Below are 19,470 nucleotides of genomic sequence, written 5' to 3' on the forward strand. Positions count from 1 at the left end.
GTGTTATGCTCGGGTGGTAATAGGGTCCATGTTTCTATTTTGTACTATGAATTTTCAAACAAAATTATTTTACATCGCCTTCCCACTTGAGAAGGTTTCTCTAAACTCTGGCCTTCTAGATGTTACTGTAGTTCAACAACATCTGGAGGGCCAGAGTTTGGAGAACCTTGCACTAGAGGGTACTTACCTTCTGTTTAACAGTAGCTATAAGTCCCCTCAGGTCATGCAAAGGTATCAAACGCTCCATATGTCCTTCAAATTTGGGGTGGGTCATCAGCAAGCTGAACATCCTACGCCCATAGAACCTATTGTAAAAAACATGAACTTAGTTATTACTTGTATACAATAATGCATAGCCTACTATGAATGATATAGCAAGAGTTAAAATAAAAAATACTAATATTTACATCATATGAATTATATTCCACCATATAAATTACCTACAGACCGTAATTACTGAACATTTGGTCTAGTGACCACATGGCAGTGTAGGTACTCCAAAATGGATTGAAATAAAACTCGTATTTAAGAAAGCATCATGAGCAAGGATACCTGGTGTCCTGTTGTACATCCTGTGCCAGTTTCACTACAGATCGCAACAAAGTGTCTGTGCTTTCCCTATTACCACAAAGAAGTCTATCCGATCCTAGCTGCTCCATCACATCCAGGAGGTACTTGGCTGAGCATTTTCTCACTGAAGTATTCCGGTGGCTGCAAAGAACATGCAGGGCTTGAGAAGGTTCCACAAAATGTTTACATCGAACAGCAAGTCATAGATATAATATACAAACAGACTTATGTAGTGTTGACATGATGGAAACTATGTCATGTATATTTAGCTTCACATGGCCCGTATTCTTATAAATCAGATTATAGCTAAAAATGCAGGAGGCCCAGTTGATATTGGCATGGGTTGACAGGTGTAACGAGTAAGCAAGTCAATATGAAAGCCTCTCTGCAAAAGTGTGAGCCTGATAATGCTTGATTGCCTATCTAACCAAGCAGAGCTCAATAAATATTTGTCGGGACTTAATAAGTGCTAGGCCACACACCCATTACTTTACTAGTATGTCCACCACTGGTGTTCAAACATTTCAGATATAAATCAAGATAGCCACCTATACACTGAAAAAATGGTCAGATCTTTAGATCGTAATAGGACTAAAAGTGCTAGAAGTTGGTAACATAAAATATAATTAGTTAATTGGGATTATTGTTTTAAACTGATTTATTGAAAGAACATTTTAATAAAAGTGGTCTTTTAAAATGTTCTTCATATGTGTATCATCCAAACACCATGAAGGGACGAAATTAACTCACCTAACACCACTGACAATCAGAGCCACTAAAGCCTTAGAAGGGCTGACATTCTCCACCATCACACCCAGAACTTTATCTGATTCCTCTCGAATAAAATCATTGGAGTCTCCAATCTTGTGGAGTAGAACTCGGGTGATCTCTTCCACCTCTTGGTCCATGCCTTTCTTTACGGATTTAAAAAGGTCACCTAGAGTCTTGATAGCGTGCCGAGACACTTTGGAGCGTAGGTTGCCTACCTGTCAACAAAGAAAAATTTTATCACTGGTTATAGTAAAGAAAATTCATGCAATTACTGGTGTAGCTGCTAATGATGTCTGAGATATATACTGGCGGCAAGCCCTTTATACAGTATGTTTGTGCCCTGAATGACTCCTTCCCATACACCCTATAAATGTTATTGGAAAGCATTATTTAGTGAGTTATAATTACATTATTATCGCTTGCTGTTTCTCAGCAGCCTTTAGATAACTAAGGAATAAAAGTTTGTCTGTTACAGAACCACTTGTCCTGGGGTTTGATGGAACAGAATGGATTTTCAGCAGAAAAAAAACAGGCCCACTTATAAATATACAAAGAGAACCGACAAAGTGTCTTGTGAAAAGTTCAAGTAACAGAACCTAAAGACATAATAAAGAATCCCAACCAGGAAACCTTGTTACACACACATTCTGATAACAGAACCAACTAATGACATACCTCTCTGGTAACTGCTATGGACACATCATGGAGTCTGGAAAAGAGGACCTCTGGGTGGCAGGAAGCCAGACACCTCACACTGAGCAAACCTTTTTCTTTTTGTTCCCTTTACAAATACACAAGCATGTAAATATAAGTAATACATTTAGTGTGTACATACATACATACATATATAAATGCACATGGATCCAACACTCACTCTCCCGGTTTTGTCCGTGCCTGGGTGCAAATCACTTATGCCATAATATAAGTATCAAGGAAGGTGCACTCACAGGACTTTGTAAATAAATCTTGAATATTGTGAATATATATATTCACAGGGTCCAGCACTTGTGTTAACACTGTGCACTCACCCAGGTCTATCATTCTCCAGCCATCTGCATCCAATCCCAAGATGGAGAGCACTCTGTTAACTGTCTGCTGTTCACAAACGATTTCATTAATTAATACATAAGATACATCAATGTTTCAGGCCAATCCCTTGACCTTCAACAGGGTCATAGCCATAGATAAAGCCTGAGAAACGGAAATGCATGTCGCCTTGAGGATTAATCAGCACCCACAGGGAGCAGTTGCAAATTGAACATAGATTCCATCTCTCCACTATTCCATAGGACCCCAAGGAAGCAGGAACAAGCCAGTGACCCTGTATTAGACCGGAGTACCTACAGGTTCCTGATTAGGAGAGTCACTTTACATCCCTTTTTAATGTGGGTATAGGACCCTAAGGAAGCAGGAACAAGCCAGTGACCCTGTATTAGACCGGAGTACCTACAGGTTCCTGATTAGGAGAGTCACTTTACATCCCTTTTTAATGTGGGTATAGGACTTTTTCCTTTGCCTTTGGGAATGTTGAAGTACTTTTCAACTGTATGGACCTATTTGCTGTCACATTTGCAGCTGTTTCCATTGGTTAATGTGCTGTTAATTATTTAATGGACTGTATGGACTTATTTGCCACTTCATTTACTGCTATTCTTTTTTTTTATAATTCTTTCTTTTTGTTGTGCATGGTATTACAGACATGCTCGCAACGCCACGACAGCTATTGCAAGGTAAAAAGAAAACATAGCGAAACAATTGCATAGCATATACTAGGTGAGACCGTCGTTTTTGTCTAGGGTAAAGTTTCTAGACCTGATGTGTTAGATACATAGAGTAGTGTAGTTACATCTGTAGTAAAAACACAGCGTAGTCTCAATAATTAAGTAAAATAAAATAAAACCGGCTAATCAAACACCACTTCTGTAGTAATGAAATAGAATATTGGGTACACAGTTCTATGTAGCTGAGAGAGTGAGAGAATCAAGTTGAAACATTGAACTGTTGTTAAATTACAAGCTATATATTAACCGCTGGGTCTGAACATGCAGCTAAGGCAGACTTTCATTAGAGATTGGTAACTGAATTGTGACTGAAACATTGCAGGCAGGTTGTCAGGTGCCCAGCTGCTGGCAAATATTGTGGATCAGTCAACCTATTCCCATGCAGGGTGAGTTCCAGCCTCTGCCGTCGCCATCCACCTTGGTGCGGTCTCTCCATCGTGCCCCGGCACACAGACAGTACAGGGTTCCCTTCCTCAGGCTGGCATCTTGATCCCCAGCCAGAGCTCCTGTTTGCCTGCCCCGAATCCCGTCTTGCCAGCGACAGGAAAGATGAGACTTCAGAACATACCAGTTACATCGGTCACATGCTCGGACATATGCCCGATATCGGGATGGATCATTGGGAGTGTGAGAGCCCGAGCAGTTGGGTGCCAACCGCAGCCGCTGTGGCCTCTTGCGCCTTCTCCTCCACAGTGCCCTTCCAGTAACGCGTGGGGGAGGCATTCTCCTAGTGTCTCGGCCAGCGCGACAGGCATTAGGGTGCGCAGCTTGTTTTACTGGAGTTGGAGGAGTGGTGAGTTTGCAGGCACTCAACTTCGCCCAGAACTGAGCACACAGTCTATCAAAGGCCTGAAGAAATGGTGCACCGTATGTAGATGGCTGTGGGAAGGTTTGAATACATGCTGCCTGTAGCACGACGGCCCTTTTGAGTGATAGGCCGCAACCTCGTGAGTTGCTTGGTTTGCAAAGCTGCTGGTAGTAGGTCTCGAGAATGTGACAGTGGGGACCGGGACAACCCCCACCGGTCCAAAGGGCTCAACAGTATGTGCTTTCCAGACCCGGGCCGAGGATCGGCCACCTCTCCCGCCCCCTACTGCTATTCTTTATGCTGCTTATGTACTGCCTTTTTTCTTGTGTTGTCTAATTGTGCTTTTTACATATAAGACTTTTATTGTTTTAATTTGTCTTTATGATAAAAACAAATAGTCTGTTTTGCTATCTGTATTTAATTTTATATTCCTAAGTAAATATTTCCCACTTAAAGGTACAGACTTGTACAAGTAGTAAGTGGAACGATCACCTAATTTGGTGGCCTCATTCGGCATAGTATTTGCTGTATTTTAGTATTGTCCCTTCCTTTTTTGTTCTCCTTTATTCCCTTAGTTTGCAGCCTTACTATTTTAGTTTGTTCCTCTACTTTCTGCTGTTCACAATCTGTTCAATTAATTAATACATAAGGTACATCAACGTTTCAGTCCAATCCATTCAGGATCCGGCTGAAAGACCAGGCATTGGCCTGCAATATTGATATACCTGATGGATTATTTAAACAGTTTGTGAGCAGCAGAAAGTTCATTGTGGCACTATATATATTACTATAATAAAATAATGTAAATTCTGGAGCCACATGATTTAAAAACATTCTTGCCATAGCAGCATTAACCAATCAAAAATTTTAAATGGGTGATTGGATGTCAAGCTCAGAAGTACACGTCACATCTACGTTTTCATCATTTTGGCTACAGCGTAATTCGCCAATTTATTGTGGATTATGGTAGCAATATTTTCCGTAACCTTCGCACGTTTTATCATTTGCATTTGCTCTGTTTCCTTGATGGTGATTCGTTAAGCCTGGCTGCGTTAAGAGATAGTAACACCTTTTTGTCAATTTTCAGTTTAGTTTTTTTCATCTTTCCCTCTTCGCCTCTTGACTGTACACTTTAAATTGGGGTCTTCTTCTTCCTAACAAGAAAGCAGTCTCTTCCCACTTATCTATCATCATGTAAGAGACCCCATTGTGTCCAATGTCAATGTCAATGTCTTCCCTGTGGCTATAAGTTGGGCAATCTCTGTGAATGTAGATACGGTAGTAAACGGTAGTGAAGTCCTCGTGATACGTAGCGAAGACACGGAGAAAGGATTATACGATCCTTCAGTCAAACACACAGCAGTCTATAGACTGTGACATTAGGGTCCAAATAGAAAATGCTATGGGATGCTGATATCAATGGAAAAATAAAACCAAATCTAAACCGGAGATCTATTGATATAAAACCCTTTCAATCCAACAGTCTGAATCAAAAGGGGATTCTTAACTAAGCTAAAACAATTAGGATTCTCTCCCTCCTTGATGATCTTAAGTGGATAAATCAAGAGATTTCAGTTATAGAAATAAAGTCTCACCATTCCTTGTGATTGAGCCATTTCAGAGCTTCTAACATCCCTTGCTCAGGATGTGACATGGGACCAATTCCTGGACCCCCGTTGTCCGAATCGGAATCCCAATCTGTATTGTTCTGAAAATTAGCCGGCAAGGAATAGGCTAGAATAAACAAAGACATAAATCAGGGATATGAGGAGGAATACTGAGGAAAGGTTTAACACTTGGAGCAATCACTATGGAAACCAACAAAACGTTCCTGTAGATTGTTTCACTTTTAGAATTTTCCCAGAATTACTTTTAGATATGTCCCTAATGTTTTAAATGTCAAAAATATTAATGTAACAAACCCGTAGTTATTGTAATCAAGTAACATTAGATTTACTACAATCCTACAATCCTTGATAGTATTTTGTTTGAGCATTTTCGGGATTCCCATTTAATTAATTTTCTGTTGCTTCCAATCTCATTATTTATGAATAAAACACCACAGAAATGATCGTTTTACAATTTACAATTTATACGATGTGAAGTGAATGCAGACATGTTTTTTGGTGACAGATATTTGTCCAGTCGGGGTGCTACGTGAGCACATACCTGAGGAAAAGCGGAAATCGTTGAGGGTGGAGTCCTGGTTTAGGGTGTTGATGCTGGGGAGAGATGGGCGGCTCCCCCATTTATTGAGGGGGTTATTGGGCCCTGATACTCTGCGTGTATCAGAGATCACTGGTACAGTGCTGACACCACTGAGTCTGAAAGATGTAAGCGCAGCCGGATCTGTAAAATTAGAAGACGCTCATTACAATGAGGCCATTATAGAACAACATCTCCCCAATTTCCTGCAGGTTAATTGGCAGATAGAATTGAGAACCAAATCACATTCACCTAAAATCTAAATTAAAATTAATATTTCATGTTGATCATAATGTCAGGGTATTCCTGGGAAGTATAGTCTCACCTTAAGTTTAAAAAGTTATCCAAATATATTCATAGGAACTACTGCTAATGATGCACAGACCTCCCTTCCCTTTCTCTCCAGTTTGCTGTATTAGACAGAGGACAAGATGCCATATCCTCACCCTCTGTCAATAAAAGAGCAAGGTCTGAAGGAGGGCACCAGAGGAACACATTTTTTATCAGGCCACCAGGGTTCAATTATGGAATTCTAGCTTCCAGGAGCAGTTCCAATTGATGTCATATGGAGGTTTGCTCATCTTGGCAGGACATCCACAAGTAAATTAGGAAAGGTATAGGTGTCTAGTTGCCCCCTAGAGCTGCTGAAATGGTCCACTCTGGGTATCAGTTATATGAGAAGTTAATTGTCTGGGTTTGTACGTACCTGAACCAAATGGTTTCATGGTCTTGTTTGCTGCCATTTCTCTTTAATCATTGTCCCATGTGTATGTGACCATTTCAGTACCCTTTGTAATATGAGAAATGAATCCAGTTGCATGGCAATTAGAATGCATTGCTAACCTCTTGGCAATTATACAACAGTCTTCAGATTACATCAATAGACATTAACTAGTTTTGTGAGCTCAACGATGGGGATCTAATCATTTACTGCAATTAAGTCTTAGAAACTTCTCGGATTAACAAGAGAACATATTGAAATAAAAATATTATAATCCACAATAAGAATGCATTTTTTGTTAAGAAATGTGATATTGGAAACACTCCATTGACGCTGTACTTCTGGCAGTGTTTCAGGTTTATCTAATTAATATGTAACTAACCAGTAAGGCAGGTTCATGGTTACATTTTCCCCATTACATAACAGATAGCAAACGTATGCGCCATTTTCTAATTGCCGCTAGTCAGGTAGGTGTTCTACTTTTTCCCATTGGCTGAGCTGTTCTGATCCTTTCTCTAGGAAGAGGGAGCCAATCAAGACCCAAAGTAGGGGATTTTCACTAAACACAGGTGTGGCGAAACCGACCTCGCCACGTGTCCTTGGAGGGGGCTGATTGCCCGCCTCTTGCCTTTGGACTATGGACCAGACTTTATGGGAATGTGATACCCCAGATAGCCATACCATGGAGCCTATTCATATAATGAAAGACTATGGGAAAGACTTTAGCTCCATGGCAATTGTACTGTGTGAGTAGGATCTGCGCGCTATTCGGTAGTTTTGTGCGTGCAGATCCCAGCTATCTGGGGATAGGTGAAATGTCTGTGTGTTATGTGTAAATATGACTTTATGTATTTTAAAGTGTTTTATGTCGTTTTGCAACCATGTGGTTAATGGAGTCTGCCTTTAGTCCTGGGTAATTGGATTACTTCTCCAATTAACTCCAGGGCAGAAGGGAGGAAACCAGGGTGCATTGTGGGGATGTTTTTCTGCCAGCCAGAAAGGAACAAAAGATACTTTTAGTAACTTTTGAACCCCTGGTCGGATTCATGCCATTTTTTAATATGTTGTTCCCCTGAATGGATTGATTGTGGATATGTATTTTTATGTGAATGTGATGTATGGTTTTAAAGTTATGAAAGTTGTGTAAAAGTATATTTTACACTGTATGCATAATGGGATTATGTGTCACACTAAGGGGAGGGGATGTGTGGGAGGTAACATCTATGTCATTGGTTCTTTTATGCCTCCCCCTGGGTGTGCCCTGTATGTGTGAGTTGGAAATAAAAGCCAGGCTGGATGAGCCAGTCCAGAGTTCCTGTTTTACCCTCAAAGTGATGTGTCGTCTCATTATTGGGGGAAGGATTTAATGTATGCTGTTCCAGTTGACTGCTAGGAGTACAAGCCTATTCGTATGGTTCCTATTCAATGGTCTACAGCATTCATACGCTTGGGAGAATTTAAAGGTTTCTCGGATTCGGTGATTATGGTGTCTGCCAGAGTGCTTGGAGTCCTCAGGAAGCGCTAGGAGCATCCATTAACAGAGGTACCCAGTCGGGGTGCCAGGTGATCCGTTACATTGGTGGCAAGCGGTGGGATGGCGTCCTAGTGTGAGGTAAAGCAGCTCGGAGACACAGTTCGTTTGGATTACAAAGGGAGGGCAACGCTAGTACCCGTACAGCGCCCCTATCTACAAAAGAAGCAACGTCGGCAGGGCAAGCATGGCGCCCAGTTACAGTCAACAGGAGTTTGACGCTATGATGAAAATGCTGCTGGCTTTCTTTGGACCAGAACCCCCGGAGGAGAAATACATACAGAGCACAAGGAAAGTAGCGGCAGCGTATCTGCAGGGTCTAGCAGACAAAAAAGCAGCTGAAGGTGTCGTCCTTCCTCCCCAGCGGCAGCTTAGCACACCAAGGGGAGATAGTAAGCCCCTCACCAGCGCAGATGGGACCGTGGTCTCTGCGGCCAAGCTACAAGGAGCTGAAGGGGCCGTCCTTGCTCCCCAGCAGCAGTCTACGGTTCAGGGAGAGGAGCCTGTTATCCCCTCTCCCCAGCGGCAGCTTAGCATACCAAGGGGAGACAGTAAGCCCCACACCAGCGCAGATGGGACCGTGGTCTCTGTGCCCAAGTTACAGGGAGCTGAAGGGGCCATCCTTGCTCCCCAGCGGCAGGTTACAGTTCAGAGAGAGGAGCTTGTTACACCCTCACTCCAGCGGCAGCCTAACCCACCAAGGGGAGACCGTAAGCCCCACACCAGCGCAGATGGGACCGTGGTCTCTGTGCCCAAGTTACAGGGAGCTGAAGGGGCCATCCTCGCTCCCCAGCGGCAGTGTGATTTGTTGGGAATTGGGAGCCCAGCCCCCTTTCCCCAACAGCAGGACTCTGTGCTGGGAGGAGAGACAGTCGGTCTCCCTCCGCAGAGACTGGAAGTATGTATGGGAGAGGAGATTGTTACCACCTCTCCCCAGCGGCAGATTATTAATGTACAGGGAATTGGGAGCCCGGTCTCCATTCCCCAGCGGCAGAGTATCCAGCAGGGAATAGAGAGCCCAGCCCCCTTTCCCCCACAGCAGGACTCTGTGCTGGGAGGAGAGACAGTCGGTCTCCCTCCGCAGAGACGGGAAGTATGCATGGGAGAGGAGATTGTTACCACCTCTCCCCAGCGGCGGATCATTAATGTACAGGGAATAGAGAGCCCAGTCTCCATTCCCCAGCGGCAGTGTTCTAATGGGAGAGGAGCTGGTTACCACCTCTCCCCAGCGGCAGCTTAATGTACCAGGGGGAGACTGTAAGCCCCACACCTGTGCAGATGGGACCGTGGTCTCTGCACTTCCAGCACAGGGGGTAGGGACGGTCGGCCTGCCCCCCCACAACAGGGCTGTTTAGCCAAAGGGGAGACAGTCTGTCTCCAGCAGCAGAGCTGTGTAACTAAAGGGGAGACAGTCGGTCTCCAGCAGCAGAGTTGTGTAACTCAAGGGGAGACAGTCGGTCTCCAGCAGCAGAGCGGTGTAACTCAAGGGGAGACAGTCGGTCTCCAGCAGCAGAGCGGTGTAACTCAAGGGGAGACAGTCGGTCTCCAGCAGCAGAGCGGTGTATTTAAAGGGGAGACAGTCGGTCTCCAGCAACCAGGCTCCAACCAGACTACTCCCGTGGTAGTGCTGGCAACAGGACAGAGTACCGCTGGTCTCTGCCCCCTCAGCAACCTACCAAGGCAGCCTACCAGTCCCCCACACAGCCGTGGTGAGGCACCTGAACCTGGACAAGATTCTCCCTCACCCAGGTGTAGTAACTGTTTATTGTGGGTGGGCTGCTCTGCTGTTTCTGTCTTGTGGGTGGGCTGCTGGACTAACAAGGGCACTGACCGGCAGGAGGTCAAGTACCCTGTTAGTCTGGGGGGTAAAGGGGAGAAGTGTGGCGAAACCGACCTCGCCACATGTCCTTGGAGGGGGCTGATTGCCCGCCTCTTGCCTTTGGACTATGGACCAGACTTTATGGGAATGTGATACCCCAGATAGCCATACCATGGAGCCTATTCATATAATGAAAGACTATGGGAAAGACTTTAGCTCCATGGCAATTGTACTGTGTGAGTAGGATCTGCGCGCTATTCGGTAGTTTTGTGCGTGCAGATCCCAGCTATCTGGGGATAGGTGAAATGTCTGTGTGTTATGTGTAAATGTGACTTTATGTATTTTAAAGTGTTTTATGTTGTTTTGCAACCATGTGGTTAATGGAGTCTGCCTTTAGTCCTGGGTAATTGGATTACTTCTCCAATTAACTCCAGGGCAGAAGGGAGGAAACCAGGGTGCATTGTGGGGATGTTTTTCTGCCAGCCAGAAAGGAACAAAAGATACTTTTAGTAACTTTTGAACCCCTGGTCGGATTCATGCCATTTTTTAATATGTTGTTCCCCTGAATGGATTGATTGTGGATATGTATTTATGTGAATGTGATGTATGGTTTTAAAGTTATGAAAGTTGTGTAAAAGTATATTTTACACTGTATGCATAATGGGATTATGTGTCACACTAAGGGGAGGGGATGTGTGGGAGGTAACATCTATGTCATTGGTTCTTTTATGCCTCCCCCTGGGTGTGGCCTGTATGTGTGAGTTGGAAATAAAAGCCAGGCTGGATGAGCCAGTCCAGAGTTCCTGTTTTACCCTCAAAGTGATGTGTCGTCTCATTATTGGGGGGGAGGATTTATTGCATGCTGTTCCAGTTGACTGCTAGGAGTACAAGCCTATTCGTATGGTTCCTATTCAATGGTCTACAGCATTCATATGCTTGGGAGAATTTAAAAGGTTTCTCGGATTCGGTGATTGTGGTGTCTGCCAGAGTGCTTGGAGTCCTCAGGAAGCACTAGGAGCATCCATTAACGGAGGTACCCAGTCGGGGTGCCAGGCGATCCGTTACATTGGTGGTAGCGGTGGGATGGCGTCCTAATGCGAGGTAAAGCAGCTCAGAGACACTGTTTGGATTTACAAATTGAGGGCAACGCTAGCAGTCGTGCAGCGCCCCTGGGAGCAGACAAGTATGGAAGGTTCTGGCTCTGGAGATGATTGGCTGGCCGAGGTGAGGCAGCGAGTGGCCGAGTATGGGGATGATATACCCATGGAGACACGCCGGGTGATCTGGAACCAGGTCATGGCTGAGCGAAACACAAGGCTGGACCGAGAATTCCGGTTGGCAAAAGAGAGGAAGTATGCTCAGCAGCAGGAGCGTTACAGCAGCCGAGTAGAGGCTGCATCCGAGGAGGTTAGCCGTCTTTCCCTGAGGCGGCGGAAGGAACCCGAAGTGGGGGTCCTCATAGACTGGTCCTGTGAGGAACCACAACAGGCAGGTAGAGATGGGACCAAGGTCTCTCCACTGGGCCCACCGGGATGCTGGGCAGCCGGTCCAGATCCCCAGCAGCAGCCAGAGTTGCCAGGTGGGGAAGCAGGTGGCCCTTACTCACAAATGTTGAGGGGCCTCACGGATTGGTCCTGGGAAGACCCACAGATGGCAGGTGGAGATGGGACTGCGGTCTCTCTACCGGCCCTACAGGGATGCTGGACAGTCGGCCCAGATCCCCAGCGGCAGTGTGCGTTACAGGGAGCTGAAGGTGCCGTTCTTGCTCCCCAGCGGCAGTCTACGGTGCAGGGAGAGGAGCCTGTTATCCCCTCTCCCCAGCGGCTGAAGGTGTGTAAGGGAGAGGAGTTTGTTATTCCCTCTCCCCAGCGGCAGCGCAGCTCACCAAGGGGAGACAGTAAGCCCCTCACCGGCGCAGATGGGACCGTGGTCTCTGCGCCCTGCCTACAGGGAGTACAGAGGGTCAGCCCTGCTCCCCAGCAGCTGAAAGTGTGTAAGGGAGAGGAGTTTGTTACCCCCTCTCCCCAGTGGCAGCTTAGCGCACCAAGGGGAGACAGTAAGCCCCACACCAGCGCAGATGGGACCGTGGTCTCTGCGCCCAAGTTACAGGGAGCTGAAGGGGCCGTCCTCCCTCCCCAGCGGCAGTGTGATTTGTTGGGAATTGGGAGCCCAGTCTCCTTTCCCCAGCGGCAGAGTGTCCAGCAGGGAATAGAGAGCCCAGTCTCCTTTCCCCAGCAGCAGGACACTGCATTGGGAGGAGAGACAGTCGGTCTCCCTCCACAAAGACTGAAAGTATGTATGGGAGAGGAGATTGTTACCACCTCTCCCCAGCAGCGGATCATTAATGTACAGGGAATAGAGAGCCCAGTCTCCATTCCCCAGCGGCAGAGTGTTCTAATGGGAGAGGAGCTGGTTACCACCTCTCCCCAGCGGCAGCTTAATGTACCAGGGGGAGACTGTAAGCCCCACACCTGTGCAGATGGGACAGTGGTCTCTGCACTTCCAGCACAGGGGGTAGGGACGGTCGGTCCTGCCCCCCCACGACAGGGCTGTTTAGCCAAAGGGGAGACAGTCTGTCTCCAGCAGCAGAGCTGTGTACCCAGAGGGGAGACGGTCGGTCTCCCCCTCCCACAACCAGGCTCCAATCAGGCTACTTCAGTGGTAGCGCTGGCACCAGGGCAGAGTACCGCTGGTCTCTGCCCACTCAGCAACCCACCAAGGAAGACTACCAGTCCCCCACACAGCCGTGGTGAGACACCTGGACCTGGACAAAGTTCTCCTCTACCCAGGTGTAGTAACCAGTTATTGTGGGTGGGCTGTACTGCTGTTTCTGTTTTGTGGGTGGGTTGCTGGACTAACCAGGACACTGACCGGCAGGAGGTCAGATACCCTGTTAGTCTGGGGGGTAAAGGGGAGAAGTGTGGCGAAACCGACCTCGCCACGTGTCCTTGGAGGGGGCTGATTGCCCGCCTCTTGCCTTTGGACTATGGACCAGACTTTATGGGAATGTGATACCCCAGATAGCCATACCATGGAGCCTATTCATATAATGAAAGACTATGGGAAAGACTTTAGCTCCATGGCAATTGTACTGTGTGAGTAGGATCTGCGCGCTATTCGGTAGTTTTGTGCGTGCAGATCCCAGCTATCTGGGGATAGGTGAAATGTCTGTGTGTTATGTGTAAATGTGACTTTATGTATTTTAAAGTGTTTTATGTCGTTTTGCAACCATGTGGTTAATGGAGTCTGCCTTTAGTCCTGGGTAATTGGATTACTTCTCCAATTAACTCCAGGGCAGAAGGGAGGAAACCAGGGTGCATTGTGGGGATGTTTTTCTGCCAGCCAGAAAGGAACAAAAGATACTTTTAGTAACTTTTGAACCCCTGGTCGGATTCATGCCATTTTTTAATATGTTGTTCCCCTGAATGGATTGATTGTGGATATGTATTTTTATGTGAATGTGATGTATGGTTTTAAAGTTATGAAAGTTGTGTAAAAGTATATTTTACACTGTATGCATAATGGGATTATGTGTCACACTAAGGGGAGGGGATGTGTGGGAGGTAACATCTATGTCATTGGTTCTTTTATGCCTCCCCCTGGGTGTGCCCTGTATGTGTGAGTTGGAAATAAAAGCCAGGCTGGATGAGCCAGTCCAGAGTTCCTGTTTTACCCTCAAAGTGATGTGTCGTCTCATTATTGGGGGAAGGATTTAATGTATGCTGTTCCAGTTGACTGCTAGGAGTACAAGCCTATTCGTATGGTTCCTATTCAATGGTCTACAGCATTCATACGCTTGGGAGAATTTAAAGGTTTCTCGGATTCGGTGATTATGGTGTCTGCCAGAGTGCTTGGAGTCCTCAGGAAGCGCTAGGAGCATCCATTAACGGAGGTACCCAGTCGGGGTGCCAGGTGATCCGTTACAACAGGATTTTCTGAATCCAGTGAAAATGACTGAATCCTAGAGCATTGTCAGTTTGCAGATTTACAGGAGTCAAATAAGGTCAGAATTCAGTCAGTCCAACCGGATTTGAGGTAATCGCCCAAATGCCTTTAATATCTGAATTAAATCAATGTTTTCACAATCAAATCCTATAGAAATTCTAACCGCTTTGGCAATTCACAGATTTACTAAAGCCAATTGTGGTCAGAAATAAGGCCGTCCGACCGGATAAATGCCACCCTAAGCCTTGATAACGTGTAGTGGTGGGGAGTTCTCAATTCCAAACCTGTGTTTATTATACATAATCACCCCCATAGCCAGTAACCTGTGTTTATTATACATAATCACCCCCATAGCCAGTAACCTGTGTTTATTATACATTATCCCCCCCATAGCCAGTAACCTGTGTTTATTATACATAATCACCCCCATAGCCAGTAACCTGTGTTTATTATACATAATCACCCCCATAGCCAGTAACCCGTGTTTATTATACATAATCACCCCCATAGCCAGTAACCTGTGTTTATTATACATTATCCCCCCCATAGCCAGTAACCTGTGTTTATTATACATAATCACCCCCATAGCCAGTAACCTGTGTTTATTATACATTATCCCCCCCATAGCCAGTAACCTGTGTTTATTATACATAATCACCCCCCTAGCCAGTAACCTGTGTTTATTATACATAATCACCCCCATAGCCAGTAACCTGTGTTTATTATACATTATCCTCCCATAGCCAGTAACCTGTGTTTATTATACATTATCCCCCCATAGCCAGTAACCTGTGTTTATTATACATTATCCCCCCATAGCCAGTAACCTGTGTTTATTATACATTATCCCCCCATAGCCAGTAACCTGTGTTTATTATACATTTTCCCCCCCATAGCCAGTAACCTGTGCTTATTATACATTATCCTCCCCATAGCCAGTAACCTGTGTTTATTATACATTATCCCCCCATAGCTGATCGATACAACATCATACCTGATGTTTTAAAACACGTTATTCCAAACAATTTAGGAATGTTAGGTGATTTATGCCCTTTATGGATTAAAACCAGACTCTGCATCAACTATGTAATTTTCCATGGGAGTTTTGCCATGGATCCCCCTCCGGCATGCCACAGTCCAGGTGTTAATCCACTTGAAACAACTTTTCCATCACTATTGTGGCCAGAAAGAGTCCCTGTGGGTTTTAAAATTCACCTGCCTAGTGAAGTCTATGGCGGTTTGCCGGGTTCGCCCGTTCGAACATTTGCCGAAGTTCGCGTTCGCCGTTCGCGAACGGAAAATTTTATGTTCGCGACATCACTACTGAAGATTCTTCTCTTCTTCAGCCCCCAAAAGGTCAAATTAAAATACATGATAATGCAATTAAACTAATGAAAACATTTTAAAAAACTGATTAGCAAAAAAATTAATTATGAAAAAAATCAAACCTGAAACATGGTAGGATTAATTCTTTGCTGTCCTGCAAGGGCTCACCGCAGACAACAGAGCTCTCAGCCAAGTCGCACGAGAAGAGACACAATGCTCAACACAATCACTGACACACACATTGAAACACACATTAGCAGACAGTTCTCTGATACATACACTCATTAACACACACATACTCTGTGAGGTTGATTAAGGTCTCCCTTACCATCAGCTGCCCGGTGTCCCTACAGGGCTGTCATTGAGCCTGCTCCACATATAGGGTATTGGCGGTTGGATATGATGTAATGCATTCCAGTTGCTACAGATCCTGGCACCTTTACCTAACTCGGTGCCCAGGTTATCTTATAGAATTTTTACTGTGGCCATATTCAGACTTGTACAGCCCACCTGTTATTCTCTCAGTTTCCCAGAGGGCCGGTCCTAGGCGCAGGGCCAAGCAGGGACATTTTTTAATCTTGCTGCCGGCTCTTGCAGTCAGGGCCCTTCAGCTGCACTGGGTGCTTTCCATCCTTTATATCACGGGTAGCGTACCTTTGTGTGTAACATACGTGCAAGAAGAGGACACCACGCATGCTTCATGCACAAGCTGTCTATCAGCATGAGAAACACATATTGATAATGGCACTGGCTCATTGCACATCTAATGGATACCTCTCATTAAATAAGTAGCTGAACCTGGTGTGAGCAGGCCTCTATCCAAACAGTAATGGAACTTAACAAGACCCGTCATATTGAAAGGGTTACTCCACGCAAAAAGACTGCTTTTGGATGGAGTAACCCCTTCTATGAGTCCCACCAATTTAAAAAAAAAAAAAAGAAGAAATGCGTAAACAACTCAATTATCTAGCCTATTTCAAGGCTAAGTTCTCCCTGTAACCTGATCCTCCCCATCACAGCAGATGGAGGGACATCCCAGAGAAGAGGAAACGGGGGCAACACAGGGGAGGGGGGGAGGGAAAGGGAAATAATGCTGCCATTGGCAGTCTGTCACCTGCATGCTCACTGAAGGAGTGTGACAGCCTGGCATCGAGCATGTCAAGATGACAGACAGCCTCCAGGTCGGCTGTCAACCTACAGGGCCATGCAGAGAATGCTGCTGGATTACTCTCTGCGTGGTCCTATTGCCATCTTATGATGATGCAGATAAACGGCACCTGTGCGACTATCACTGCAATCTGCCAATCCAATGTTTCTCTATGAGACACACTGAATCCACACCTTGCCATAGAGAAGCACTGGATGCACAACCATTGTCTAATTTTACATGATGACATCGGATGAAAAATAGATTAAATTATTGCATCAGATTTAGTCTGAAGGTCCTTGTGGCTGGCTGCATGACATCTACTAAAAGGTGTGAAAACTATAAAATGCAAACAGTGCCTACTGCCTTTACCCAGATCCACATGTTATGGAGAAAGGGAAGGAAAAAACTGAAAGAATATTGGCTCCTGTCTATTACCCAGAACCACTTGTATCAGGGACCCATTGGGCAGCCATATATCTTAATACTGTCTATAGATCTTCCCAGAGACTGACCGCCAGAATCCATGGTCTGTAACCTCTCCCAGATATGCTGCTGGCTCCTTCTCCTCTCTTGCCGTATGGTCTCAAATTCCAACTGTTTTTGGCGCATCTTGTCTTGGGCAGATTTCGATATGGTGAAATTGATCTAAAATGGAATAGAAAATGAGATGTATAAAGTATAATGTATCACTCACACATATAACGTTTTTTTTTAAATAGATCCCATATACTACAAATGTCTGCTAGAGCTTAACAAATCACAGCAGAATTTCAAAAGAGTTTAAAAAAAAAAAATTCTAAGTCCTTGTAGAAATGTGTGTAATTCAATAAACTGATCTTCGAAGAGTACAGTTATAGAGGTAACAGTGTCTTCATTACTGAGCTCTATCTACGGAAAGAAACAGAAGGACACAACCATTTGGGATGTCAACCCTTTGTTTCCCTTCTATAATTCTATTTTGGGTGAGTGAGATCTTATTTATACTGATTATATGTCTTTCTTCTCTCAGTCTGTGTCCCCATCCCATTGTCTTTTTCCACGGTTTCAGAATTTGAAATACAATGTATTATTCACATATAAACTTTTATTTCACAGTTATAATTGGAGGGACTGGTGGGTGAGCTGTTTATGGCTTTTGGCTATCTGGATGTGATTACTGTCCCATCGCATTCCTAAATAAATCATCATTTTCTGTCAAATGGGTCTTGACTAGGAGCCCTATTAGATGCTGTCATGTTCAGAGGGTCCAGCGGCAAATAATGTACTTCATTACCTGTCAATGTCAAACTATCCCAACCTCCCCATCCATTCCTGTGAACCAGATTGGGCAGGGAATGGGTACCTACCCGTCCATTGTTTTCTTTTCCTTCCTCACTAAGCTGGGTGAGATCCACCACTTCCATGTCATTGCCTGAACCGGGTAAATTGTCCATTAACTGGTCGCGTTCGGTACTGCATTCTGTCTTTTTCATGGCAATTTCATTGGCTGACTCTTGGTGACAGGCATTCTTCAAATATTGATTCTCTAAACACGGAATAAAAGACAAATGTGTATCAATTGCCTACAGGATTCATAAGAAAGACTTTAAACTGCTTTCACATTTAAAGAGACACTATAGTCACCAAAACAACGTTAGCTCTATGAATCAGTTTTAGTGTATAGATCATACTAACACAGTCTCTCTGCTCAATTCTCTGACTTTTGTTTATACAGCCCTAGTCACCCTCCCTGCATGTGACTTGCACAGCCTTGCCAAATACTTCCTGTAAAGTGAGATCTAATTTCTACACTTCCTTTATTGCACAGTCTGTTTAATTTGGAATTTAAACTTTCATACACTGTTGATAGCTTGTTAGACCTTACAGCAGCCTCCTGTGTGTGATTTAAGTTCAATTTATAGAGCAGGAGATTAAAACTTCCAAAGCAAGTTAACATCTGATTAAAAAATGAAACCATTGTTTTGATGTAGGCTGTGTGAATCACAGCCAAGGGCGGTGTGGCTAGGGATGCATAAACAGGATGCTCTCTAAAAATTATTGTTTCTAAAGTCTAGATGGCCACTTTCTAGCAGTTATTTTATGTCAATGTATTTTATAGGAGGAAGTTTTTTTAACATGTTTATTGCAGAGTGTAAGAAAAATACATTGAAAACAAACATACAAATGAGACAGCAAGTGTTTGTAGGTAGGTAGGTAGGTAGGTAGGTAGGTAGGTATAAAATAGCACAGTGAATTGTACACATATGAAATAATTAGCACATAGCTTGAAGGCTTAGACAATATAAACTGTAACTTGCATATTATCTTAAAGACATATAAAGAGTTCCCATTCTTATTTTTATACTTTTTGGATAATAGTGAAGTAAATATTACCAATGTTGAAATTGTTTTAGAGAACCAGGTGTAAAATATTTATCTTCACTGCAGATAACTATATTTGTGCATCTATTTTTTTTTTTTTTATGTAAAAATATATTAATATTTATGTGTTTATTCCTAGCAGACAGGAGCCTGCCATTAGTTTATTCTAATTGGTCTTTTCTAATCAATGACCATAATTTAAATTCCATCTGCAATTTCATTGGCTGATTATAATGCAGCTTTCGTATTAAATGGATTTGCTCGGTCTTTCTCTGTAGTTTTGTGTTACCAGAATCTCGTATCTTTTGAATATATGTGCTGAGGTATGAATAACACTTTAAAATGTAGAATAAGCTCTAATGTTGAATTAAATCACTTTTTCACAAATACTTCCATTGGCGTTTTTTTCTTTACTCGATTTGGGTCTGTACGGACTAGAGAATACAAATGCAATCTGTGATATAGCGTGGATTATTATTTTT

At 44.2% G+C, this 19,470-nt stretch overlaps 1 protein-coding gene across 1 annotated transcript in view; it reads right to left on the reverse strand.

Moving 5' to 3' along the window:
• The window catches only part of TOGARAM2 (TOG array regulator of axonemal microtubules 2), a 119,944-nt gene that overhangs the window by 18,571 nt on the left and 81,903 nt on the right, over window positions 1-19,470 (reverse strand). Inside the window, exons 8-15 of the mRNA XM_063444090.1 lie at window positions 17,974-18,152; window positions 17,140-17,272; window positions 6,100-6,279; window positions 5,526-5,664; window positions 2,017-2,122; window positions 1,321-1,556; window positions 553-711; window positions 188-305 (exon numbers count right to left, since the gene is read on the reverse strand). Of these exons, the coding sequence (XP_063300160.1) occupies window positions 188-305; window positions 553-711; window positions 1,321-1,556; window positions 2,017-2,122; window positions 5,526-5,664; window positions 6,100-6,279; window positions 17,140-17,272; window positions 17,974-18,152 (1,250 nt within the window). The remainder of the gene's footprint in view (window positions 1-187; window positions 306-552; window positions 712-1,320; window positions 1,557-2,016; window positions 2,123-5,525; window positions 5,665-6,099; window positions 6,280-17,139; window positions 17,273-17,973; window positions 18,153-19,470) is intronic.

This window comes from Pelobates fuscus, chromosome 2, assembly GCF_036172605.1.
Source record: "Pelobates fuscus isolate aPelFus1 chromosome 2, aPelFus1.pri, whole genome shotgun sequence".
Lineage (NCBI taxonomy): Eukaryota > Metazoa > Chordata > Amphibia > Anura > Pelobatidae > Pelobates > Pelobates fuscus.